At 43.4% G+C, this 22,635-nt stretch overlaps 1 protein-coding gene across 1 annotated transcript in view; it reads right to left on the bottom strand.

Annotated features, from left to right (window-relative positions):
- LOC129822759 (M-protein, striated muscle-like) overlaps positions 1 to 22,635 on the bottom strand; it is a 41,246-nt gene that overhangs the window by 7,120 nt on the left and 11,491 nt on the right. Inside the window, exons 5-29 of the mRNA XM_055881143.1 lie at positions 22,160 to 22,317; positions 21,749 to 21,841; positions 18,501 to 18,589; positions 18,219 to 18,260; positions 16,278 to 16,439; positions 15,918 to 16,079; positions 14,037 to 14,178; positions 13,402 to 13,601; positions 13,157 to 13,210; positions 12,753 to 12,877; positions 12,330 to 12,513; positions 11,770 to 11,944; positions 11,443 to 11,564; positions 7,698 to 7,894; positions 7,457 to 7,583; positions 6,910 to 7,094; positions 6,406 to 6,520; positions 6,080 to 6,236; positions 5,881 to 5,987; positions 5,677 to 5,721; positions 5,440 to 5,576; positions 5,121 to 5,265; positions 4,652 to 4,711; positions 4,484 to 4,551; positions 4,228 to 4,341 (exon numbers count right to left, since the gene is read on the bottom strand). Of these exons, the coding sequence (XP_055737118.1) occupies positions 4,228 to 4,341; positions 4,484 to 4,551; positions 4,652 to 4,711; positions 5,121 to 5,265; positions 5,440 to 5,576; positions 5,677 to 5,721; positions 5,881 to 5,987; positions 6,080 to 6,236; positions 6,406 to 6,520; positions 6,910 to 7,094; positions 7,457 to 7,583; positions 7,698 to 7,894; positions 11,443 to 11,564; positions 11,770 to 11,944; positions 12,330 to 12,513; positions 12,753 to 12,877; positions 13,157 to 13,210; positions 13,402 to 13,601; positions 14,037 to 14,178; positions 15,918 to 16,079; positions 16,278 to 16,439; positions 18,219 to 18,260; positions 18,501 to 18,589; positions 21,749 to 21,841; positions 22,160 to 22,317 (3,165 nt within the window). The remainder of the gene's footprint in view (positions 1 to 4,227; positions 4,342 to 4,483; positions 4,552 to 4,651; positions 4,712 to 5,120; positions 5,266 to 5,439; positions 5,577 to 5,676; positions 5,722 to 5,880; positions 5,988 to 6,079; positions 6,237 to 6,405; positions 6,521 to 6,909; positions 7,095 to 7,456; positions 7,584 to 7,697; positions 7,895 to 11,442; positions 11,565 to 11,769; positions 11,945 to 12,329; positions 12,514 to 12,752; positions 12,878 to 13,156; positions 13,211 to 13,401; positions 13,602 to 14,036; positions 14,179 to 15,917; positions 16,080 to 16,277; positions 16,440 to 18,218; positions 18,261 to 18,500; positions 18,590 to 21,748; positions 21,842 to 22,159; positions 22,318 to 22,635) is intronic.

Below are 22,635 nucleotides of genomic sequence, written 5' to 3'. Positions count from 1 at the left end.
TACTTTTTGAACATGCACAGAAATAAACCACATCCATGTTCTCCTTTCGGTAGGTATTTTCGTTATTAAACATGCAATGAACTACACAGAGGGAAAAGTACACTGTGCATTCAGCACCACCGACAGAACTCTTGTTAACGGGTTTACACAAAAACACAAGAAAGGGAGAACTCAACATTACATTTAAACTAGTCAATCAGTGTGAGGAGTGAAGTCTCTGATGGGCATTGTCTAGAGCAGTGAAGTCAGGTATAGTTTCTGACGTCGCTATGCGCAGGATTGCTGAGATGTGAGAGTCAGTAAGAGATGATCTGTGCCTTGACTTATATTTCATCACAGAAAAATGTCTGCTCACATACATAGGTTGGTGCAAACATCTTCTGAGCATGACTCAATCTTTGGAAAGTTTTGTTCATCAAGAGATGCATAGAACCTCAGTGATATTGTTTTGAATAGTTCTCCAATCACTGAATACGACTGAAGAACGATCAGCTCAAGTTGCAGGTCAGTGGGAGCATTATCCACATTGAAGGTGAAAGGAGAGGAAACCAACAGCATGTCATTTTCCACCACTTCGAAATCCTCAAAACGATGAGAAAACTCACCGTTCAAAGCACGCAGCAGCGATGTATATTTCTCCCGCTGGTCATCTGATAGGGAACAGACTAGTAGTGTCGGAAGGTGGGTGAGATTGTTGGCTTCTACTTGGCGGGTCAGGAGGAGTAATTTTCCCTTGAAGGCTTTGACAAGGCTGTACATCTGAAGTGCAAAAAGGCCCTTCCCTTGTAGTTTGGAATTCAGTTTATTCATGAGGGCCACGATGTCCACGGTGAAGGCAAAATCAGCCATTCTTTATCTAGCAGTTGAGGGAAATCCACATATTTTCCTATCATTTGCAAAACTCCTACACCCTTTTAAGGACCTTCCCCAAACTCAGCCATCTCACATTTCTGTGGTAGGGGAGATCTGCATGGCCCGACTGCCTCTTCCAACAGAGAGACAAACTGCCTGTGGTTGAAAGATTTTGCCACTTTAGTGACTGTATCCACAACATGGCTCATTTTCAGAACACATTTACAGAGCACCTCCTCATGAATAATGCAATGCAGGAACATACTTTACTGATCTATCTGGGTTCAGCTCAGCTACCTGATCTTGTATCCTTTTCAAATGGCCAATGTTTTTTTCCCTGTCAAGTTTGGGCACCCGTCAGTGGTCACACTGGATAACTTTTCAAAACTCAGTCCCAGCTTTGCCACACACTTATATGAACCTCCTCCAATAAATATTTCCCTGTGGTTGTGCTGTTCAGTGACTGCACTGAAGCAAGCTCCTCTGTAATTTCAAAGTCTGCGGTCTCCAGGGCCAAGGAGATTTTCTTTGACTTGTCTTTCAACTGTTGTTCCATATTCTCTGCGATGTCCTCAACGCGCTGTGTCACTGTTCATCTTGACAGGGAAACATTTTTCAAACAGCTCTTTCTTGTGGGGGTAAAGTATTGCTGCAGAGTCAATTAAACATTCTTTAATAAACTTGCACTCAGCGAATGGCTTGATATGTTTAGCAATTTTGTGGGACAGTACATAGCCATCTCTCGCAATTCCGTCATTTGCTGAATGCAGTTTTGTGAAAAGTCCTTGGTGCTTTTGCGTGTGCGAGCGTTGCAAAATAAATGTACACATACACATTATTCAATCATTGCACCCACACTGCTCGCGCGCTCCAACGAGCATCTGTGTTGCCAAGCTCTAAACTAGAAGTCAGTTCTAATTGTGACGCTAAATGCAGTGAAAGTCCTGCCTCTCCCATCTCCTCATTGGCTTTTAGAAGCACACACACACATGGTCAAAAGTTTCAGAACACATACTCATTCCAGGGTTTTCTTTATTTTTACTATTTTCTACATTGTATAATAATAGTGAAGACATCAAAACTATGAAATAACAAATGGAATCATATAGTAACAAAAAAGTGTTAAACAAATCAAAATATAACTAGCCACCCTTTGCCTTGATGACAGCTTTGCACTTTTGGCATTCTCACAACCAGCTTCATGAGGTAGTCACCTGGAATGCATTTCAATTAACAGATGTGTCTTGTTAAAAGTTAATTTGTGGAATTTCTTTCCTTCTTTCCTAATGCACTTGAGACAATCAGTTGTGTTGTGACAAGGTAGGGGTGGTATACAGAAGATAGCCCTATTACGGCAAGAACAGCTCAAATAATCAAAGACAAACGACAGTCCATCATTACTTTAAGACATGAAGGTCAGTCAACTGGGAAAATGAAGAACTCTGAAAATTTCTTCAAATGCAGTAGCAAAAACCATGAAGCGCAATGATGAAACTGGCTCTCATGAGGAGCGCCACAGGAAAGCAAGACCCAGAGTTACCTCTACTTCAGGAGGATAAGTTCAATAGAGTTACTGTAACTGCACCTCAGATTGCAGCCCAAATAAATCCTTCACAGAGTTCAAGTATCAGACACATCATCAACTGTTCAGAGGAGACTGTGTGAGTCAGGCCTTCATGGTCTATTTGCTGTAAGGAAACCACTACTAAAGGACACCAATAAGAAGGAGAGACTTACTTGGGCCAAGAAACACGAGCAATGGACATTAGACTAGTGGAAATCTGTCCTTTAGTCTGATTAGTCAAAATGTGAGATTTTTGGTTCCAACTGCCGTGTCTTTGTGAGACGCAGAGTAGGTGAACGGATTATCTCCGCAAGTGTGGTTCCCACCGTAAAGCATGGAGGAAGAGGTGTGATGGTGTCATCAAGGCAAAGGGTGGCTACTTTGAAGAATGTCAAATTTATTTAGATTTTGTTGGTTACTACATGATTCTATGTGTTATTTCAGTTTTGATGTCTTCACTATTATTGTACAATGTAGAAAATAGTAAAAATAAAAGAAAAACCCTGGAATGAGTAGGTGTGTCCAAACATTTGACTGGTACTGTATAAGGATGTTAACTTATTTACAGAACTGTGGTAAGAATGTGCCCCAAAAGCTGTCAGAATCGCTGATTTCTGAAGATGTTATGATCAATAATTGTTATATTGTTGAATTCAATTTTCATAATAGACGGGTTGGTTGTATCGCAAAAAAACCGACTGCGTTGGCTTAGATTGTTGACATGTAAACTCTTTTTCTTCTCCAAACGTTTATCGAAAACATAAATACATTTGCGCTTGTTGTCTCAAATACATTGTTATGGTTTTTGGTTAACTAGCTACAGTCATGAATCTCTTCCATATTATTAGCATAAACATGGCATGAGTCAAAACAAGACATGGTAGCAATAACAAGATACAACGAGCTGAAACGAGCCACATACGATTCCCCACATGGCAGCTTCTTGTCATTGTTGCTCGCTATCTGACCGTTCAGTATCATAACACCACAGGCACGCATCATTTCTGTGACTGTCAGCCAACCCCTCTACAGCAAGGACAGACGATTTGGTTAGCTAAACTAACAAGTCTGTTTGTTCGGGTTACAAAGGCAACTACTGTAGCTATCTCGTAAAATTGCTAGCTACTTCAGTGGATGTTGAACACATTTCTAGCAGCAAATGTGTTACATTATAGTGTGGTATAATCAACTCGGGGCTCTATACGTTCTCTGGAAAATAATGCTTCACCTTCCACGTCATGCATTATCGTCCATAGAACACATAGCTAGCCCCTCATAGGGTTGGGTTCGATGCTGGGATTGGAAACGAGGGAAATGTTGAGAGTGACATATTAGGCTATTGTATAAAGACATTTAAGATGACTGTAAAATAACTTTTCACAGGGTCACAACCTCTTTAGACCACCTTATGCTCAAGTTACCACCAATTAATCTTGTAGCCAGAAGATAGTATCCATGAGGTGTGAGGAACATATACAGTATTTATGATATATGAACAGAGATGTGCAATGATGATGTAGTTTCATAGTTACATACAGTATTGCAAATGAACAACACATAATGTTTGTATAACACACCACTAAACATTCAATACATAGTATGTTACTACATGTGCCGTGTAATCATTGAAATATATATTTTCCAACCTTTATCTAGCCTATAATGTACACAAGAGCCATTCAAATAGTATACAGAAATCTGCAAAGCAATACTCTCTAAGCTGTAAATCCAGGTGTTGTGCAGTATGGTCTTACAGTCCCTGTAATTTGTCATGTACGAGGTGCATGAAACAACTTTAGAATTCCTCTCACCTGAGCAATCTCCAGGTTGAGCACTCCCTCTGTGAAGGTGAGATTCCCGTCTCCCTTGACCTCCCGCCCATCCTTGTACCACAATGCAACGGTCTCCTTCTTTACGTTTCCAACCTGCGGGAGGTGAGAGACACCTATAAATGTTCAGGATGTTGTCCGGCTGCACACTGGTAAAACCAACTCATCTGCAAAGTTGAGAGCTGAGCTGATCTATTTTCATAAAACCCATACTTCACTTTGTGTGTTCTTCTCCTACCTTGCACTTCAGGAACACACAGCATTCTGGGGTCACTTCGTAACTCAAGTACTCAACCAAATGAGGACCTGCAAAAGAAAAACAAAGCAGGAACTATTCAGTAGTCTCCAATATTGTGTCATAACATACCGCTATTCTATTTTCTAAATTAAAAGAAAAATCCCATACCTTGCTTTCTGTGCCACTCTTTGCACATGAACTCAGACTCCTTCTGCAGCTGTTTGAACACTGGGAAAAGGAAACAAAACTGTATCTAAAATCATATTAATCTTTCTTGTAATATAGTTACTACGATGTGTTATGTACATTGACGTGGATATTATTTAAACAAATACATTTTTCATACATTTGTATGTAGTTCATTCACAGTAATCTTTCACTGCCCCCTAGTGGAATATGTTAAGATCTAACTTCTGATCATAGTGAGGCTTGTTTCTTTCCTTCTTTATTACAGAGGGGTGATAGCCTGGTCCCAGATCTGTCTGTGCTATTGCCTACTCCATTGCTGTACTTGTCAAGCCATGACAATGAGTGACAAGGAGTTGGCATGATAACACAAACTGGCACTCTCAGGCGAGAGTGAGAATGATGGAAGGTGATTGGAGGAGGAGATAAGGACAGCCGGAGTTAATCCTACCTTCTCCGATCAGCACCAGGCTGGACTGGTTAGTGGCTTTGCCATCCTGCAGCTGGAAGGTGAAGGTTCCCTCGTCCTCTTGGAGCAGAGACTCCATGATCATCTCAATCACACCCGTGTCCTTGTTAAAGTTCATCTTGTATTTCTGAAAAGCAAAGGCCATAGACAGTCAACTATACTTTACCTGAACAACATCAATTACAGTAGTTTTCATTCCATTTATTTATTTATCCATCCAAGAAGTCTGAGGTCAGAAGACCTCTTTTACAAGCATGTCGGAGAGTATTTTTTATTTCAGTCCCAAAGCGTGCCTACCTACCTCTCCCTGGGAGAGGGTGTTGTCGTTAAACACATATTGTATTTTGCCATTAGCAGAGATCTTCTCAGCCTGCAGCCAGAAGCGAACTCTGCCCTTCTCCTGCAGCTCCACAGCCAGCTCGGTCTTCAAGGGAATAACTGGAGGGGGAAAAAGAAGGAAAGTGCAACAGTACGTGAGAGCAGGGACGGAGGAACATCGGTAACAAGTTGAGAACATCGGTAACAATATGTTACTTACTGGGGAATTTGTGGTCATGGCTGATCTCCAGCAGTTTTTTCAACTCTGTCAAAAAAAGGACACAAAGATTAAAATCAGAGACTAGAATGTAGAAATTAAACCAGGAGCAATGGAGCTCTGCTAACCCTCTTAGCCTGCTAAGTTAGCTTCCAAAGTGATAACGTGGACAGTGTTACAGTACCGCGGACACACAGTGGGACTCACCCTCTGCTGAGAGGGTGTAGCTGGAGGATTCGCCATTGGTGTGGGTGACGGCACAAGAGTAAATGCCGATGTCATCCTCAGCAGGCATGTTAAAGATGGCCTTGGACCTGAGGGGATACAATTAACACAGGCTACTGTAGAAACGTTAGCAAACCTTATTAACTTTCACGCACACACACACAGACGCACACACACACACTTCTCCCCACTGGTCACCACAGTAATGCGGGTTTCGTCAGTGATCTCTTTGTAGTTCTTGGACCACACGAATTTGGAGTCTGGAGTCAGGTTTGAGCAGGCAAAGTTCATGGAGATCACTCCATCATCATCAATGTCCACAACAATCTCTGTAGTGCCTGAGAGAGAACACAGCAAGAATCAAATATGGCTGGAGACTCAAAATACACAAATATGCAAAGGTGCAGGATTACTTAAAAGGTATGACTTTACTGGTATAACAATGTAATTCTCTGTCCATCCCTCTCCCCCACCTGCTCTGTTGAGGGGTCTTTAACATGGTCCTACCTGGTTTGGTTTCAGCCAGGACTGGTTCTGTGGGCTCAGAGGCCTTTCCTACACCTGCCTTGTTCTGAGCACGCACACGGAACACATAGGTCTCCCCCTCCTTTAGAACCTTAATCTGTTCATGAAAGAGTCACATTATAGACATGTTAGTCACATACATCAAATATGTTACTACTGAGACAAACTTTTTCACATACGAAAGCAGTAGTGTTGAAAATCCCTGACAAACACCTCCACCAATCACATCCTATTTACAAGTAGACTATGTCACCCATATTGCATCACACAATCTGGATTCACATTTTGAATTAGAATGTCTGCTCAATGGTACGATTGACTAAGTGGATAGAAATGGTGTAGTTGCCCCTAGACGCTGATCCTGGGTCAATTTTGCATTTTCAACACTAATGGCTAAGGTTAGTATTGGAGGAGGGGGAAGCTGATCCTAAATCTGTTACAGGGGAAACTTTACCCGGGAGCGATTGGAGTGGATAGGGTCCTGACCTTCATGTAGTTAGTGGAGATAGCCTTCTCATTGACTCCTCTCCAGGCCTCCTCCTCAGCATCAGCCTCCTTAATGTCAATGTAGAATCCGTTGACTGGGTCACGGCCCTGGTACACTGGTGGCTTAAAGAGCAACACCAGAGTGTTGGCGCGCACCTCTGTCACCTGCAGATCATGGGGAGGTCCTGTGGGAAATTAGGGGTAATTCGTTTCAGAGTTGAAGAACACGGACACAACATAGGCTAGTGTCCCAACTCGCACCCTATTCCCTTTGTAGTGCACTACTTTTGACCAGGGGCCATAGGGCTGCCATTTGGGACGCAGACATAGACATGGCAATGTACATAAATAATGTCCCTGTGCATGCAAGCTTCAACAGACCATTACCACAAAAGGTTATAATACAAGTCAAATATATATATATTTTTTTTTACACACATCTTTGAGGTATAACTTGTACTGTGATGTGTTATTAAATTGTTATATGTTAAAGTGTAATTATCATACTTGCTCAGGTTTGCGAGTGAATGTTATTGGCACTACACACCTGGCACAGCAATGGTCCACTCCTCGCAGATAAACGTCTCACTGGGCAGAGACGGGATGCCCACGCCTGCCATGTTGGCAGCGCGCACTTGGAACTGGTACTTCCTGTTCTCCTTCAAGTCAGACACCTGGACAGACAGTGAAAAATAATTCTCCCTTTTCTCCCGATATGACAAAAGGTGGCTGAAAATTCAGGTTAAAGAGGGTAGCGAAATCCCAAAGAAGCAGAATGGCTGACTCACTCGGTAGGCTCGGTCGCTAACAGCCTTGACATTGGCCTCGTGCCACTTCCCTGGCACCCCATTGATGACCTCACGGTAGTCCACGAAGTAGCCGGTGATGTCAGCACCTCCGATGAAGGTGGGCTGCTTCCAGGCCAACACCATAGAGTCCCGCACGCACTCCAGAATGCTGATGCCATAGGGTGGAGTAGGGGACGCTGGAACAGCAGAGGACTCCAGTTAGCATCATGCTGTGTGAACTCTGACACTATGAAGTCATGGGAGACGGAAGCTTAATGCTCTTGGTTGAGCTTCAGTCTTCCATCACTTAGACCTGCTAACATTCTCTTTTCTTAGAGCAAGTATTGGGCACTCATTCCCTTGTGCATTTCTGAACAGTCCACTGGGCACAGACGTCAATTCAACGTTGGTTCCACGTAATTTCATTGAAATTAAACAGCATTGATTCAACCAGTGTGGGCCCAGTGGGTTGGTTCAAAGTTCTTTAAATGTCAGTTAACATTATTAAGGTACAACAGCTAATGCCATACAGTTTGTGTCACATATACTTCTTGTAAGATAACCTTTCACCTTAAGATATGGTTCAACTAGACACTATGTCATAACACATTGACAACATTATGGGGACACACATTTCAGGGACCTGGAATATTAAAAAAATATTTTAGCCACAGGAGCTGTGAGGACACATATGACCTCAGTGGCTGGTCTTCGATAGAGGGAGCGCATACAGCTGACTGGATAATATTACATATAATAAATTAACCTGTCACACAGTCACATGGACATGGCGTTCTCCATAATTTGGGGGTGGGGGTATGGCGAAGAATCTGACTTGGAAGTACACTACCAAAAAGGTCTCAGGTCATGGGTGTCCATTTCTGTCTTGTGATTGGCTGACCCTCTTCAGAGACAAGCTGTGATAGGCTAGCTCCAGCTATGTCGCAGTGCCTGTGTGTTCATGTGCACTGATCTCCCAAGGTGACGGTGGGCCAAAAGAGCCCAGAGTGTGTGTGAGCCAGCCAGGCTACAGTAAGTTGAGAGGTGGTCAGCACAGTGCCTGAACACTGAGGGTGTGGAGGGAGGAACAAAAGCCCCCCTGTGTGTGTGTGGGGCAGCCCTGTGCTAGAGGTGGCCAGTAGATCGCCTGAAAGGCCACGCGATGGTGTAGTTAAACCTGTGAAAGCTGTTATGGAAACTTACCTCAGGATAAAAACAGAATTTTACCAGTTGAATACTTTCACTATAAATATTGTTTTAATTATTTACCTGTGAATATTACAGTAGAACCACATACGTTCAAACTGTGACCACTATACTAATATTACAGTGGCAGATAATTTTGTTCAAAATAGTCTTCTACCTTCTAAACAAAGTGATAAAAAATATTCACATTTCAAGATCGATTAAAAAAACTGTTTAAAACAGGAACAAAAATCTTTGAGGGGAAAAGATGACATTTTACTTTGGATGATTTGATGATATAAGGGTTGCCGTGGCCTGACAGTGTAGTCCCGTGTAGCTCAGTTGGTCGAGCACGGTGCTTGCAACGCCAGGGTTGTAGGTTTGATTCCCCCTGGGAACCAGTATGAAAATGTATGCACTCACTAGTGTAAAATCACTCTGGATAAAAGTGTCTACTAAAATATACATATTCTCACCTGAGTCTGTCCTGGGCTGATTCTTTCTCTGTCCCCTGTTTGGCTGAAGCATCTACAGAGGACTTATGTGTTTGCCTGGCCACTGGCACTTTAACCTCATCAGAGGTCTTGGCCTGGGGCTCTGTGACCAGGTCAGACTGCCTCCCTTGCTTTAAATTACTGTGGCCCCTGCCACAGGCACACTGTCAGTCTGAGCATTGTGAACTTCAGCGTAGTGTAATGTGGGTACTGAACAGCCTCGCGTGTTGCCCGTCCAGTGTGGCGTGTGCTCAGTTAGTCCGCCCACGTTACCACCCGTTGGTAACTCCCCCTCCGGCAAAACACCGTGATGAATACCGCCCCCTACAAGGAGTTAGCAGAGAAAAGCGAAAGCCATTTTACATAGGCAAAGAAGAACAACCATTCACACTAGCAAACAGCTCAAATCAGAACACTCAGAAGGTAGAGAGAGCAAGAAATGTTACCAATACCCTATCAAATGCAGTAAAATATCTTCATCTGACAGACTATGAAAAATGAAGACAAGATGACCAACAAGTGACATCTGCGTGAGGAAGCAATTTGCGGAGTTAAAAGACAAAGCACGAGCGTGTGAGGGGAGAAAGTGAGTGTGTGTGTGGACTTTGCGCCAACCCTTCATGAAAAAGCCACACTATATGCCAGTGGATTTCATTATATGCACTACATGGCCTAAACTGATCAAGTGTATGTACTGGGAGACAACTATTGGAAATTGTTATGAGTAAGATCTATGGTACAGCAATTCTTTCCTAATATATCCTGATAACTTGTGTGATAGAAAAGTTCACTAACAAAGGAAGGAAAGGGGATACCTAGTCAGCTGCACAACTGAATACGTTCAACCGAAAAAGTGTCTTCCGCATTTAAACCAACCCCTCTGAATCAGAGGTGAGGGGGGGAGCTGCCTTAATCGACGTCCACATCGTCGGACCCGGAGAGCAGTTGTTGTTGGGGGGGGGTTAACAATACTAACCTCGCCTCAGTTGTGAGTATTATTTACCTTTCATCGTGTAAGACACTACCACTAATGGGTCTACGCCCTATGTCTACCAACTGCTATTGGTTGTAATGGACTGTGGAGAGAAATCCATTGACCTTGCCACTAAGTGTGTTTCATAAGGGAGAACGGCGCATGCTGCTCGGCAAAAAGCTTGCCAGTGACTGACTGACGTCTCACAGCTGGAAGCCTGGTTAGTCACAGCGCAAACTGACATTATGGGACAACTGTGTAAAAGAGCAGGGCTGTCAGGTTAATATTCCTGTTCCCTAGCTCTGGTCCAGGGCATTAGTGCGCCTTGTAACACTGAGCCGCACTCATGCCCTGGACCAGAGCTAGTATTCCCAGATGAGTGTGAGTAGAATGGACAGACACACAGCATAAATCAGGGGGATTGGGTGTAGGGGGGGTTACCTTTAACAACAGGTGGGGTTGTGGTGGCTGACACATCTCGTGCCCAGGACAGGTAAGGGGTGGGGATGGTTGGTTGGGAAGGGGGTGGATTGCGCGTGACAGAGGAACCAAGGTGGGCTGGCCTGTAACAACCACTGAGCTGGATCGCACTGACCCAAGTTAGAGGAAGTCTACAACTCCTGACCCTGGCCCCACCTCAGGTTGTGCAGGGAGGGTGGGGATAGTTTATGACTCATCGGGGGGGGGGCATAGAAAATAACATGTGGAAGGAGTCTAATGCTGATGGTACACAGAGCTGACAATGTGATGTCTCGATGGACAGAGAGAAAAAAAAGAACAGTACGACACATCAGCTCAACCCATGTTCAGTGTGGACACGTTGCATTTCTTTCATCATGGACATATACACAAAAAAATAACAACAGTAAAGAATATGCATAAGACTCAATAATCAAATCTCCATAGAGCTAAGAAGCTTCCCTGGTTCTACCATAACATTATACCTTACTGTTGGCCCTTCATAGCGTATCATCAAACATAAACAAAAATAGGTTCCTTGTATAGGCCTGTGGCTCTTCACACTTTTCCTATAAAACACTTCCCATCCTATCCTGTTGTGACAGTGTGCTATGACACCCTCTGTCTCACTCACCAATAGCAGCCTTCACCTCAATAGCCTCAGACTCCTGAGAACACTCGCTGAGCCCAGCGGCGTTCAGTGCCTTCACTCTGAACACGTAGCTCTCTCCTGTCACCAGACCGTGGCAGACAAACCTGTGAGTACCAGGACACAGAAACGCTTTGAGAAAGACATGCCTTTTCTTTTTATACATTTTTGGACATTTTCATTTGAGTGAGGAAATTGTTTCGTCAAACTTGAGCTCAACATAATTTACGGTTTAACACCAACTGAGTTATGGTCAGCATTTCTGTAAAACAACAATTGAAACAGAGAGGACAGTTAGAAGGACCACTGTACCTGGTGGTTTTGACAGGCTTGTTGTTGCAGGGCTCAAACTTTTTGCTGCCCACGATGCTGGCCTCGATGTAGTATCCCACCAGCTCCTTTGCATTCCTGGAAGCCTCCCAGGATACCACCACGGATGTGTCAGTGTTCCTGGTGGGAACTACACGGCCTGGGGCAGATGGGATATCTGGGGACAGGAGAGGTTTATTCAACTAAGATCAAATGAAAGCACATTAGGATTCCATTTTGAGTGAGTACGTGTCAAATTAGAATTTGTTTGATAGCTTGCTAGAAACCAGGTAGACTGATGAGGGGATTGCACATTAGGCAGAATCCTAACATGAGGTATAGATGCATTGATCTAAATTCAGGATGTACAGGATGGTTAGAGTTACATGTGTATATTTGACATTTTAGTAATTTAGCAGACGCTTACAGTACAGTAGTGAGTGGATACATTTCTGTACTTTTCCCGTGCTGTATAGAATGTTAGCATTCGGTCCATAGGTATTCGTGTTGCAGGGCTGGAGGTTGTGCCAGTGGCGTGTGAAGTGTGACCTGTGACCCCTCACCCAGCTTGTCCCCGACAGTGGTGGCCTCGGTGGCTTCTGAAGGCTCGCCCACACCAGCGGAGTTGCAGCAGCGCACACGGAATCTGTAGGCCTTCCCTTCAGCCAGGTCAAACAGAGCGTAGCGAGGAGACTTCACCGGGATCTCTGTGTTCACCCTCTGCCAGCTGTCTGTACCAGACACACACTAACACACAATGCAACGCCAAGCAGTTAGAGTAGGGCTCCAACCCTCCAAAAACCAACCGTCCAAACCTGCAGTTCTACAGTATATAGTACTCTACTTCGAGATAACAGAATCATGATTACTTAATGAATTATTTTGATATGGTGGTTGTTATGGATAACAGTGATGACACGTTGGTTAAGTTGATCAGATGAGTCATGCTTCAGATAAGGTATATGATTTAGGTATTTATTTCTCACCTTCTCCACATAGTACATGATGCCCTCGTGACCTCGCTCTCCAGGGGGTTTCCAGCTCAGAACCACATAGTTCTTGGTGGCCTCAGCAACCTCCAGTTCTTTGGGTCTGCCCGGGACTACACCCTCTGATAGGAAGTAATGTGAAAGAAAATGTATCAGGGGTTTGATCTCTAAGCCTGGTCCCAGATCAGTTTGTGCTCTTGCCTATTCTATTTTCATTGTTAAGCCAAACGTGACAATTCCACAAGGACTTGGCAAGAGCAACAGACTGGCAACCAGGCTATTGATCTAGACTAGAGCTTTCATTATCCTCCCAATCAATGAACACTGTAGGTATTTTTAGAACTATAGCTGCATCAGAGTATTGATCATCATTGAAGAGTGCAAAAGCATTTCCTTCCTACCTGCAGGCTCCTCCTCAGTGACAATGATCTGGCCGGTCCAGGGTGCAGAGGTACCTGAAGGCCATGGGAAGAGGAGAATGTTACCGATGCATAGTTACTAACAAGAAAAGATATGCCTAATACTAAAACCATTAGACGTCACAAAGTTACATACTCATAATATAAAGAATTTAGCAGTACCATAAGACAATATGAGAGAAAACAGACAAGGAGGGGCAGATGCCAGATCGGAGTGCCCACCATACCTCTCATACGTGCGCGGTCGGCAGGATCCATAGCTGCCACCACCTCAGAGGTGCGGGATGGCCGACTCATGCCAGACTTGTTGACAGCGCGCACACGGAAGGTGTAGGAGCGCCCCTCCACCAACCCTGTCACGGGGAAACGGGCAAACTTGATGGGGGTGTCATTACACTGGCTCCAGTGGGTGGTACCAACCTCACACCTGAACACAGGGCGCAAAGAGACAGAATTCATGCCATCAGCTGTTCAATAACAAACTTGGCAAGGGCTTCTTGATAAGGCCCAGAGTTAGGTCTATTGGTAAGATGGGGAAAAACTCTGGGCCCTGGTCATAGCCCATAACGAGGTCATTTCACCTGGTCACATGTTTTTTTTATTTTTTTATAGAGGTCAGGTCACATGATCAGGAAAAACTTGTCCCTCTTCTTCTAGGCTATCTGCAGTTGCAACTGGAGTGAATGGCAGTACAAGGGGTGCTAAAAGGGAGAGAAACATTTTCCTAGCTGTGTCATGATAAGCCAAGGATTTTTCTTCGACTCCACTCTGAGGTCTCTCATCCGGGTGGCATTGTGGAGTGTAACCTTTAACCTTAAGGTTAGGGGCCCTACCAGAACTGGCATGTAGTGATGGGACTGACCTGTCCACAAAGTAGCCCAAGATGGAGTTGCCACCGTCCACAGCCGGCTGCTTCCAGGTCACGATGACGTAATCCTTATTGGCGTCCTGACACGTCACATCCAGTGGGGCACCAGGGGCTCCCTCCACCTCCGCATCGGCATCTAATACAGGAACAGACACATTGCCAGTCAAATGTACTTGTGTAGTACTTCCTCCCTTTCTCATTATTTCTCTCTCTCGCAAACACACACTGTACAATATCTTATCAGGCTAACACAAAACACACAACCAGAGTGTGTACGGAACACAGTTAATGTACATTTCCTTGGCTTTTTGTATTGAGGCAAAGAGGCATAGAATTACATATAGAATCCATGGTGCATTATAAGATCTCTGTAGTGTACAGTATTTTGATTGAGGCTTGTTGTTTTGATACAGTGCCTACATATACAGTGCTGCACCCACCCTGCTGAACTACGTGGCTCCACAGCTAAGTGCCAGGAATGCTACTAGTCTTTAAGTTAAACACATCCCAGTATTAGCAGCAGCGTGCCTCTCAGTTAAAGGGGATAAGAGAGGTGATGCTTAAAAAGACAGAACACATGCATTCAATAAAGTGAGAAACAAAATTAGCCACTTATGTGGCATGTCTATGTATATGTCTACGTTAGCTGTATATACTATAGGACTATATACTGCCTGGTACTATATTTTTCTGTGTGTGTGTGTGTGTGTGTGTGTGTGTGTGTGTGTGTGTGTGTGTGTGTGTGTGTGTGTGCGCGAGACCGAGAGAGAACAAGAAAGTCCACTGGCTTATAAGGACACTCAGCAGGCAATTGTCTCTCCTGGAAGAAGAGATATATACAGTATCTACCTCTGTTCCCAGCCAAACTCCTTCCATATCTGAGCTCACTGAGAATAGCCTAGCCTTGTCCGTCTCTCGACTGCAATGGGGTCTCGGTGTCCACAGAGAGAGAGACTGTACATGGCCTCTCCTTTACAGAGCAACCCTGAACCATAACAGAGAGCAAGGCCTATTTCCATCCATACTGTACAGAGCACATGTTTCATCTGTTAGCAAGAGAATGAGTAACATGGAACCACAGAGGAGGTCAATACACTCTTAGGAAAAAAGGGTTCCAAAAGGGTTCTTCGGCTGTCCCCAATAGGAGAACCCTTTTGGGTTCCATGTAGAACCCTCTGTAAAAAGGGTTCTCCATCACAGGAGATTGGTGGCACCTTAATTGGAGAGAATGGGCTTGTGGTAATGGCTGGAGCGGAATCGATGGAATGGTATCAAATACGTCACCATTCGCGCCGTTTCAGACATTATTATGAGCCTTCCTCTCCTCTGAAGACTCCACTGTTCTACATGGAGCCAAAAAAGGGTTATCTTATGGGGACACGGTTCTAGATAGAAAAAAAGGTGCTAAGAGTGTACCTTAATGAATAAGTTGGCGGTGTCTGTGTGCATAATTTTCTCCATGTTATACAAAACCAGGCCAGAGATTGTGACAGGAGTTGATTGACTCTACTATAGTCATAATGCGTGAGTTCCATTATATGTGGAGGTCAGTTTAACCAGAGACTGCTATGGTTCAACTCCAATGTATATTTAAGAACACACACGGATCATGATTACATTGTTATCCGGTGCCAGTTGAGATGTCTGTGTGACGTTGACGATAAACTGTTAATCACACTCCATATATAGAACATGAGACAGGCCAATGGAAACAGAGAGGGGGTAAACAAGTGGCCATACTGTCTACACACACACACAGTGAAAAATATAATCAGTTAAACGTGCAAATCAGTAAACAAGGCATGTAATGGACTGAGGAGTGATAATGTGACAGAGAGCAGTGGTGTTCAGTTTTGCTCATGGTAACGTCCCCACCTCTGACAAAGACGTAAGCAGAATATGTCTCATATTTAGTCTTGGTGGTAATGCGCAGGGTGTAGAGCCCCTCGTCCTCCTTGTTCAGGTGTGTCAGGGTCAGCGTGGCCTTGTCTCCACTCCAGTGCATCTGACACCACTTGGAGGGCTGCAGAAGAACATCTGATAGACAAAGAAGCAAAGGAGAGAGACAAGGTTAAAATGGCTGCCATACCATCGTCAGAGGCCTTCCTCATCAAGGAGCATCTTAAATAAATCTTATAGCCCAGGGGCGTGCTGATCTAGGATCAGATCTTCCCTGTCCATGTAACCTTATTAAACCTCCGCCAAGAGTTCCTAGAGCTCTGGGGCTTCACCTACCGTCTCTGTACCACTGCACCTCGGGCTGGTAGCGTGCCAGGTTGGGGGAAATGATGACCATGGCACCCAGGCTCATGGTCTCACCCTCCCGTCCGAATGACACGCCAAACCCGTCCACGATGTGGGTCTCGAAGGTGATGCCATACTCAGAGACGATGCCATCTGACAGGAAGGAGCATCAAGTAACATAAGATTAGAGGTCAGCTTGCTATTTTGTTCCCATCATGCAACAGTATGCATTGTGTGACACACCTCAAATGTAGGGTAAAGGAAAGGGGGATACCTAGTCAGTTGTACAACTGAATGCATTCAACTGAAAATGTGTCTTCCGCATTTAATCCAACCCCTCTGAATCAGAGAGGTGCGGGGAGCTGCCATAATAGACACCTGTCTGCAGTATTATTCAAATCAAAAGGGATGGACGAACAAAGAGAAAGTAACTGCTCTTAAAGGGATAGTTCACCCAAATTCCAAAATAACACATTGATTTCCTTCCCTTTAAGTAATCTATGAACAAGTTTAGACAACAAAGCCCTGCTTTGGTTTTGTTTACCTGGCCACTGCCTCTTCGCATGTGTCCAACAACCAAAGTCAGTATCTCCTATAGCAGTGTTTCCCAACACCAGTCCACGAGTACCCTCAACAGGACCCTTTTTTTGTAACCCTGGAAAAACACACCTAATTAAACTAATTGAGGGCATGATTAGTTGACAAATTGAATCAGGTGTGCTTGTCCGGGGCTATAACAAAAATATGTACTGTTGGGGTACTGACGAGTTGGGAAACACTGGCCTATAGCATTTTCTCACATTCACATTTCATGTCCATCTTATAGTAACTTTATTGAGCTACAAAATACATTTTAGACACTTTAGGATGATTTATGATGTAACTAAATATTATCCGGTAGCCACTGTGCTTCTACACCTGCATTGCTTGCTGTTTGGGGTTTTAGGCTGGGTTTCTGTACAGTACTTTGAGATATCAGCTGATGTAAGAAGGGCTATATAAATAAATCTGATGATTACATTTTACCCTTCCCCTCCCAAGAACAAGTGAAATAAAAAGAACCCTACACAGACTACGGCCAAGCTCTTCAAACAGACAGAGGCGTGTACATGTACCAGACAATGTACCAGAAGGACAACACAAAACCCCATTAAGTATAGTGTTCAGACACTAAAGAGTCAATACAGACTGAGTACAAACAGCACTGGGGGTCACATCATGCAGTAGACAGTGATGCACATTTGACATATTAAACCCAGTAGGAGTTAAAGACTTCAATACCACGTGTGTCCCGTTTATGAATTAAAGAAGGGTAATGAATGTGACTAATCAACTACTAAGTGCAGTAATCTAGTCTCAAATCAATGATCCAGGTTGTAAACTACAGTGTATGTCTCCATATGACTTAATATATTCTCTCTGTCACTCTAGTTTACAGTATTTAACTTTCAAGGCTCTATGACTTGCATACAATTTCAAAAACCCCACACTTGCCAAAATGTTCAGGTATTCTGTTGTTTATGACAAAATAAAGTGCCACATTTGTCATGATGAACCATCGGTGGCTCTTCCCCAGGCATTTGAAAGATATTAATCACAGGATCTTTCCAAACAGATGCACGTAATAGGGATCATGCATACACATTGAGTGACACTCAGGGAATTCACCAAGTTGACCAAAACGTCATCAAACCAGCGCAGAGCTTTAGTGACCCTGTTACCTTCGGTGTCTGTCGACTTTCCTGCGCCCAGCGTCAAGGGAACGGGAAAGGTTTTAGTGCAATAGCACCCATAGCAGAATAGGTTATGTTAATACTGTTTAGTAAGGTGGTATGCACACACCCATAAATACATATGGATGGATATTATTACAATATATATTTTATGAGTATTGAGTATATTTTTCCAATAAATGATATTCCTCTGACTTACGTCTGGGCATGGGGAGAGTCTCATCTACCTCTCCTTTGAATCCTAGAGTAGAATGAACACAGGTACTTATTATTAGCATGTTATTGCTGTGTTGTAGTCAACAGAAATATGTGATCCTTTTACACAGAGGAGTCTTGAAACTGGACCAAGTTAAAGCAGCACTAAGACAGACAGTAACATAGGTTAATCACTGTGTATCTACTCAATGGGGTGATATTGGGGAATATTTTCTAATTTATTGTGGAAGCAGCAGACTTTGAGAACTATACTTTATAAACATACTCTTAACAACGATAGAGGCAAAGGTAGAGAGTTCTCCCCTGCTGTTCATGGCAGAAACACGATACTGTGCAGTATCATCAAAATCACATCTGAAACGAGAAGAGAGAGAGAGAAGACCAGCTGAATCAATGTCTCGTATACACACACACGTTTCTGTCTCCTAATGGTTCACGTGTACATAAATACACCCTCCCAACTCAGCCATATAAATCAACACACAGCTATGTGAGCTGGGACCGTAAAATGCTCCAGAACTCCAGGCCGGGAATACTCTGGGAATAAATAGACACTGATGTCATAATGTGTCAGGTGGTATGGGTTTCTGTATGCAAATTATGTGTGGTTAGATTCTGTCATGGAAACATGCTATGCAACTTTCCATGGCTGATTACCTATACTGCTTAGTACATACAACGTGTATGGTTGAGTTTGAGACTATGAGAGAACTTAAAAAGCTGTTCTGTCTGAAACAGCTCGAGACATGCGTTTAGTCCTTTGTGAAATGACTTAAAACAAGCCACAACAGGATTCCTCTATCTCCAGAGAATGTATCTGGCGGGGCAAGGGGCTATCTTTTGACGTCCTCTATGTTATCAAAAGGCAAGCTGCAAAAAGGCCCGGATAATGTATAGCCTTCACCAACAGCTTTCTGGTGTCTGTCTATACCTAACAGAGCTCAGGGCACTGACAAATGGACAGGCAGACAGACCGACAGATACAGTGCGAGTCAGAGAGGGGTATTGATTTCACACTTTTCAAATCATATTTCTAACAACTATAATCCACTGTCCCACGAGTTCACAGTGTGAGACCATCCAAGCATTCCCAGGGTTGTCAGTCTGCCCACACACGCTGGCCTACCATGACCTTTTCTGAGAGTGGCGATTGTATTACACCATGAAGGGGTGAACTTCTACAGGATCGGTGGGTCCCTCACGGGACGGTTGAGCTAACATAGACTAATGTGATTAGCATGAAGTTGTAATTAACAAGAACATTTCCCAGGACATAGACATATCTGATATTGTCAGAAAGCTTAAAGTATTGTTAATCTAACTGCACTGTCCAATTTACAGTAGTTATTACAGTGAAATAATACCATGCTATTGTTTGAGGAGCGTGCACAGTTATGAACATGAAAATGTATTAATAAACCAATTCAGCACATTTGGGCAGTCTTGATTCAACATTTTGAACTGAAATGCAATGGTCCATTGGATCAGTCTAAAACTTTGCACATACACTGCTGCCACCTAGTGGCTGAAATCTAAATTGCACCTGGGCTGGCATAATACATTATGGCCTTTCTCTTGCATTTCAAAAAATGGTAATAAAAGAAAAAATACATTTTTGTGTTATATTCTCCTACATTAATTTAACATTTCCACAAACTTCAAAGTATTTCCTTTCAAATTGTATAAAGAATATGCATATCCTTGCTTCAGGTCCTGAGCTACAAGCAGTTCAATTTGGGTGTCATTTTAGGCGAAAATTGAAAAAAGGGGGCGGATCCATAAGAGGCTTTAGGGACGTGGTGGTGACATCATACCATGGCCAGAGATGACGGTTGTTTAATAGTATCTGTTAATTCACAGCAATGAGCCACCACAGAGAGAAGACCTGGCCCCTTTGTATGAAGTGTCAAGGTGTTTCCACATATATTCTTCTTTAAAATAACTGATCTCAGTCCTCTAAAGCGAACTCTGGGGTAAAAAAAAGCCAAATAACTCAGTTCTCTTTGTATTCACACTGCCCTTACCTTTGAATGAGGACTCAACTCTTTTGCTAGTTAACTTCCCCTATTTTGTGGTCCGAGTCCTGTTTGCATTGACAATGCTATGTTTAGAAAGGAAACAAGATATTTTCCCAACATTCACTCAATGTCACGACTTCCGCCGAAGTCGGCTCCTCTCCTTGTTCGGGCGGCGTTCGGCGGTCGACATCACCGGCTTTCTAGCCATCGCCGCTCCATTATTCATGTATCCATTTGTTTTGTCTTGTTCCCTGCACACCTGGTTTTCATTCCCCGATCAATCTACATGTATTTATTCCTCTGTTCCCCATCATGTCTTTATGAAAGATTGTTTGTGTTACGTGTTTATTGTTGACGCGCCAGACTGGTTTGTTTTTTCCGTAGTATTTTCACGAAGATGTTTATTGTTAAACATAATTCTTGTGACTGTTGTGTGTGTTTTGCACTTTTGCCTCAATAAAGTGTGCACCTATTCACAAATCTCTGCTCTCCTGCACCTGGCTTCGCTACCAGTACGCACACACCTAACACTCAATGCCCCTCATTTTGGTGCGCCAGGTAGCCTAGTGGTTAGAGCGTTGGGCCAGTAACCGAAAGGTTGCTAGATTGAATCCCTGAGCTGACGAAGTAAAAATCTGTCTTTCTGCCCCTGAACAAGGCAGTTAACCCACTGTTTCTAGGCCGTCATTGTAAATAAGAATTTGTTCTTAACTGACTTGCCTAGTTAAATAAAAGGTGAAATAAAATATTAAATAAATCAATAAAATGCACTCTGGGTAAATACACAGTGCACGACAAGCCATACCATCAGAACCTGTTATCGTACAGCCAGAGATGTACCTACATACATTTTGGAAGCTAATAGTTTGCATTCAGTTAAAAAAAATAACATAAAAATGATAATCAAATATAATATTTACATGTAAAAATGACTGGTAACAGGATAAATGGCAGAATAATAATTGCAGATTAAATAATGCTTTAATTGAAAATTGTGCACTCCAAATTGTACTGCCAACCTGCACATTTGTTTTTGGCACCAATGTGAGGGGCTATAGCAGGGAAAACTGTGTTGCAGTAGCCTAGTGCTAGGTGTGAGAATAATGATAAATGAACCTGGTAAGCTTTGTGTTCACATTCTACTAAAAAAGGGAACCAAACCGGAGACTTCAAGTGAACCGAACTCAGACCAGCTCTCGAGATGGTCTCAGTTTGGTTCGCTTTGGGGTTCTTTTGAGGGGTCTGAGTTCCTTTGGAGCATTCACACTGCACATAAACTTAAGCAAACCACACTCAGTACACAAGAACTGGCTGAAAGGAACCAAGTGTGAAAGCACCCTTAGAGTATGAATACTGATCTAGGATCAGAGCTCCACTGTCCATGTAATCTAATTCATTGTGATATAAAAATTAAAAACTGATCTTAAATCAGCACTCCTACTCTGGGACAATTGATACATACTGAAAGACCCTATGGCTTTGGGGTTGTACCTACCTGTCAATCTCCAGTGAATGCACGTTGTAGCTGCTTTGTAGCTTATACTTGCCGGGGCAGGCCATTGGATCGATTGTCACATTGTTTTTGTACCTTGTTGTGAAACGAGGACAGGAGAAGAGAAGGCAAGGGAAGCAGAGAGAAAAGATGAAAAGGAGGAAAATAGAGTTTAAAAAGTACAGATCAGAATCAGGAGAGACAAGAGAAGCTAGGGAGACACCAGAGATGTGTGTGTTTTAGAGTGTTTTAGTCCAATGACATGAGGATAGGATTGAGAGGACAACAATTGCTGATGCTCTATCCATAAGGGATTGATTTGGTGTGTATTGTGTTAGTGATCAGTTGGTCATGTCAAGGTTTATCCAGGGTGGTGTGTGCGTGTGTGTGCGTGCGTAAGTGTGCAGTACTCACCAGACAACCCGTGGGTCAGGCCATCCAGAGACGGTGCAGTGCAGCCTGACGCATTGCTTCTCCCACACCGTGTGAGAGCGAGGCTTAATCACAAACTCCGGGGCATGCATCAGGCTATCCTCATTCATACACTTGTGGTACTCCTCGTTCTCATAGATCTGGGGATCAGCGTGTTCAATTAACCGTTATAGAGCCTTCGTATAGCATTTATAGAGCCTTTACAATAACACATTCTCAGGTGCAACTTTAAAACACTATACCTCCAGTAGCCTGTAGAAAACATTTGAGGCATTCCCCATGAATTCATAAAACATTTGCAATGCATCCTTGAAGCAAACACAAAGCATTTACAAGGCATTTTCTTGGCAATTCATTTCTTTGAGCTGAATCCAATAACCCTTAACACATAATCCTATAATGCTCTCTGAACACTGAATGTATCACCCAGTGGCATGACGTGCTGGCAGGAAGGTGAT

Source organism: Salvelinus fontinalis, chromosome 25 (genome assembly GCF_029448725.1).
Source record: "Salvelinus fontinalis isolate EN_2023a chromosome 25, ASM2944872v1, whole genome shotgun sequence".
Lineage (NCBI taxonomy): Eukaryota > Metazoa > Chordata > Actinopteri > Salmoniformes > Salmonidae > Salvelinus > Salvelinus fontinalis.
The sequence above is the reverse complement of the archived record's forward strand: the minus strand, read 5'-3'. Positions and strand labels throughout refer to the sequence as shown.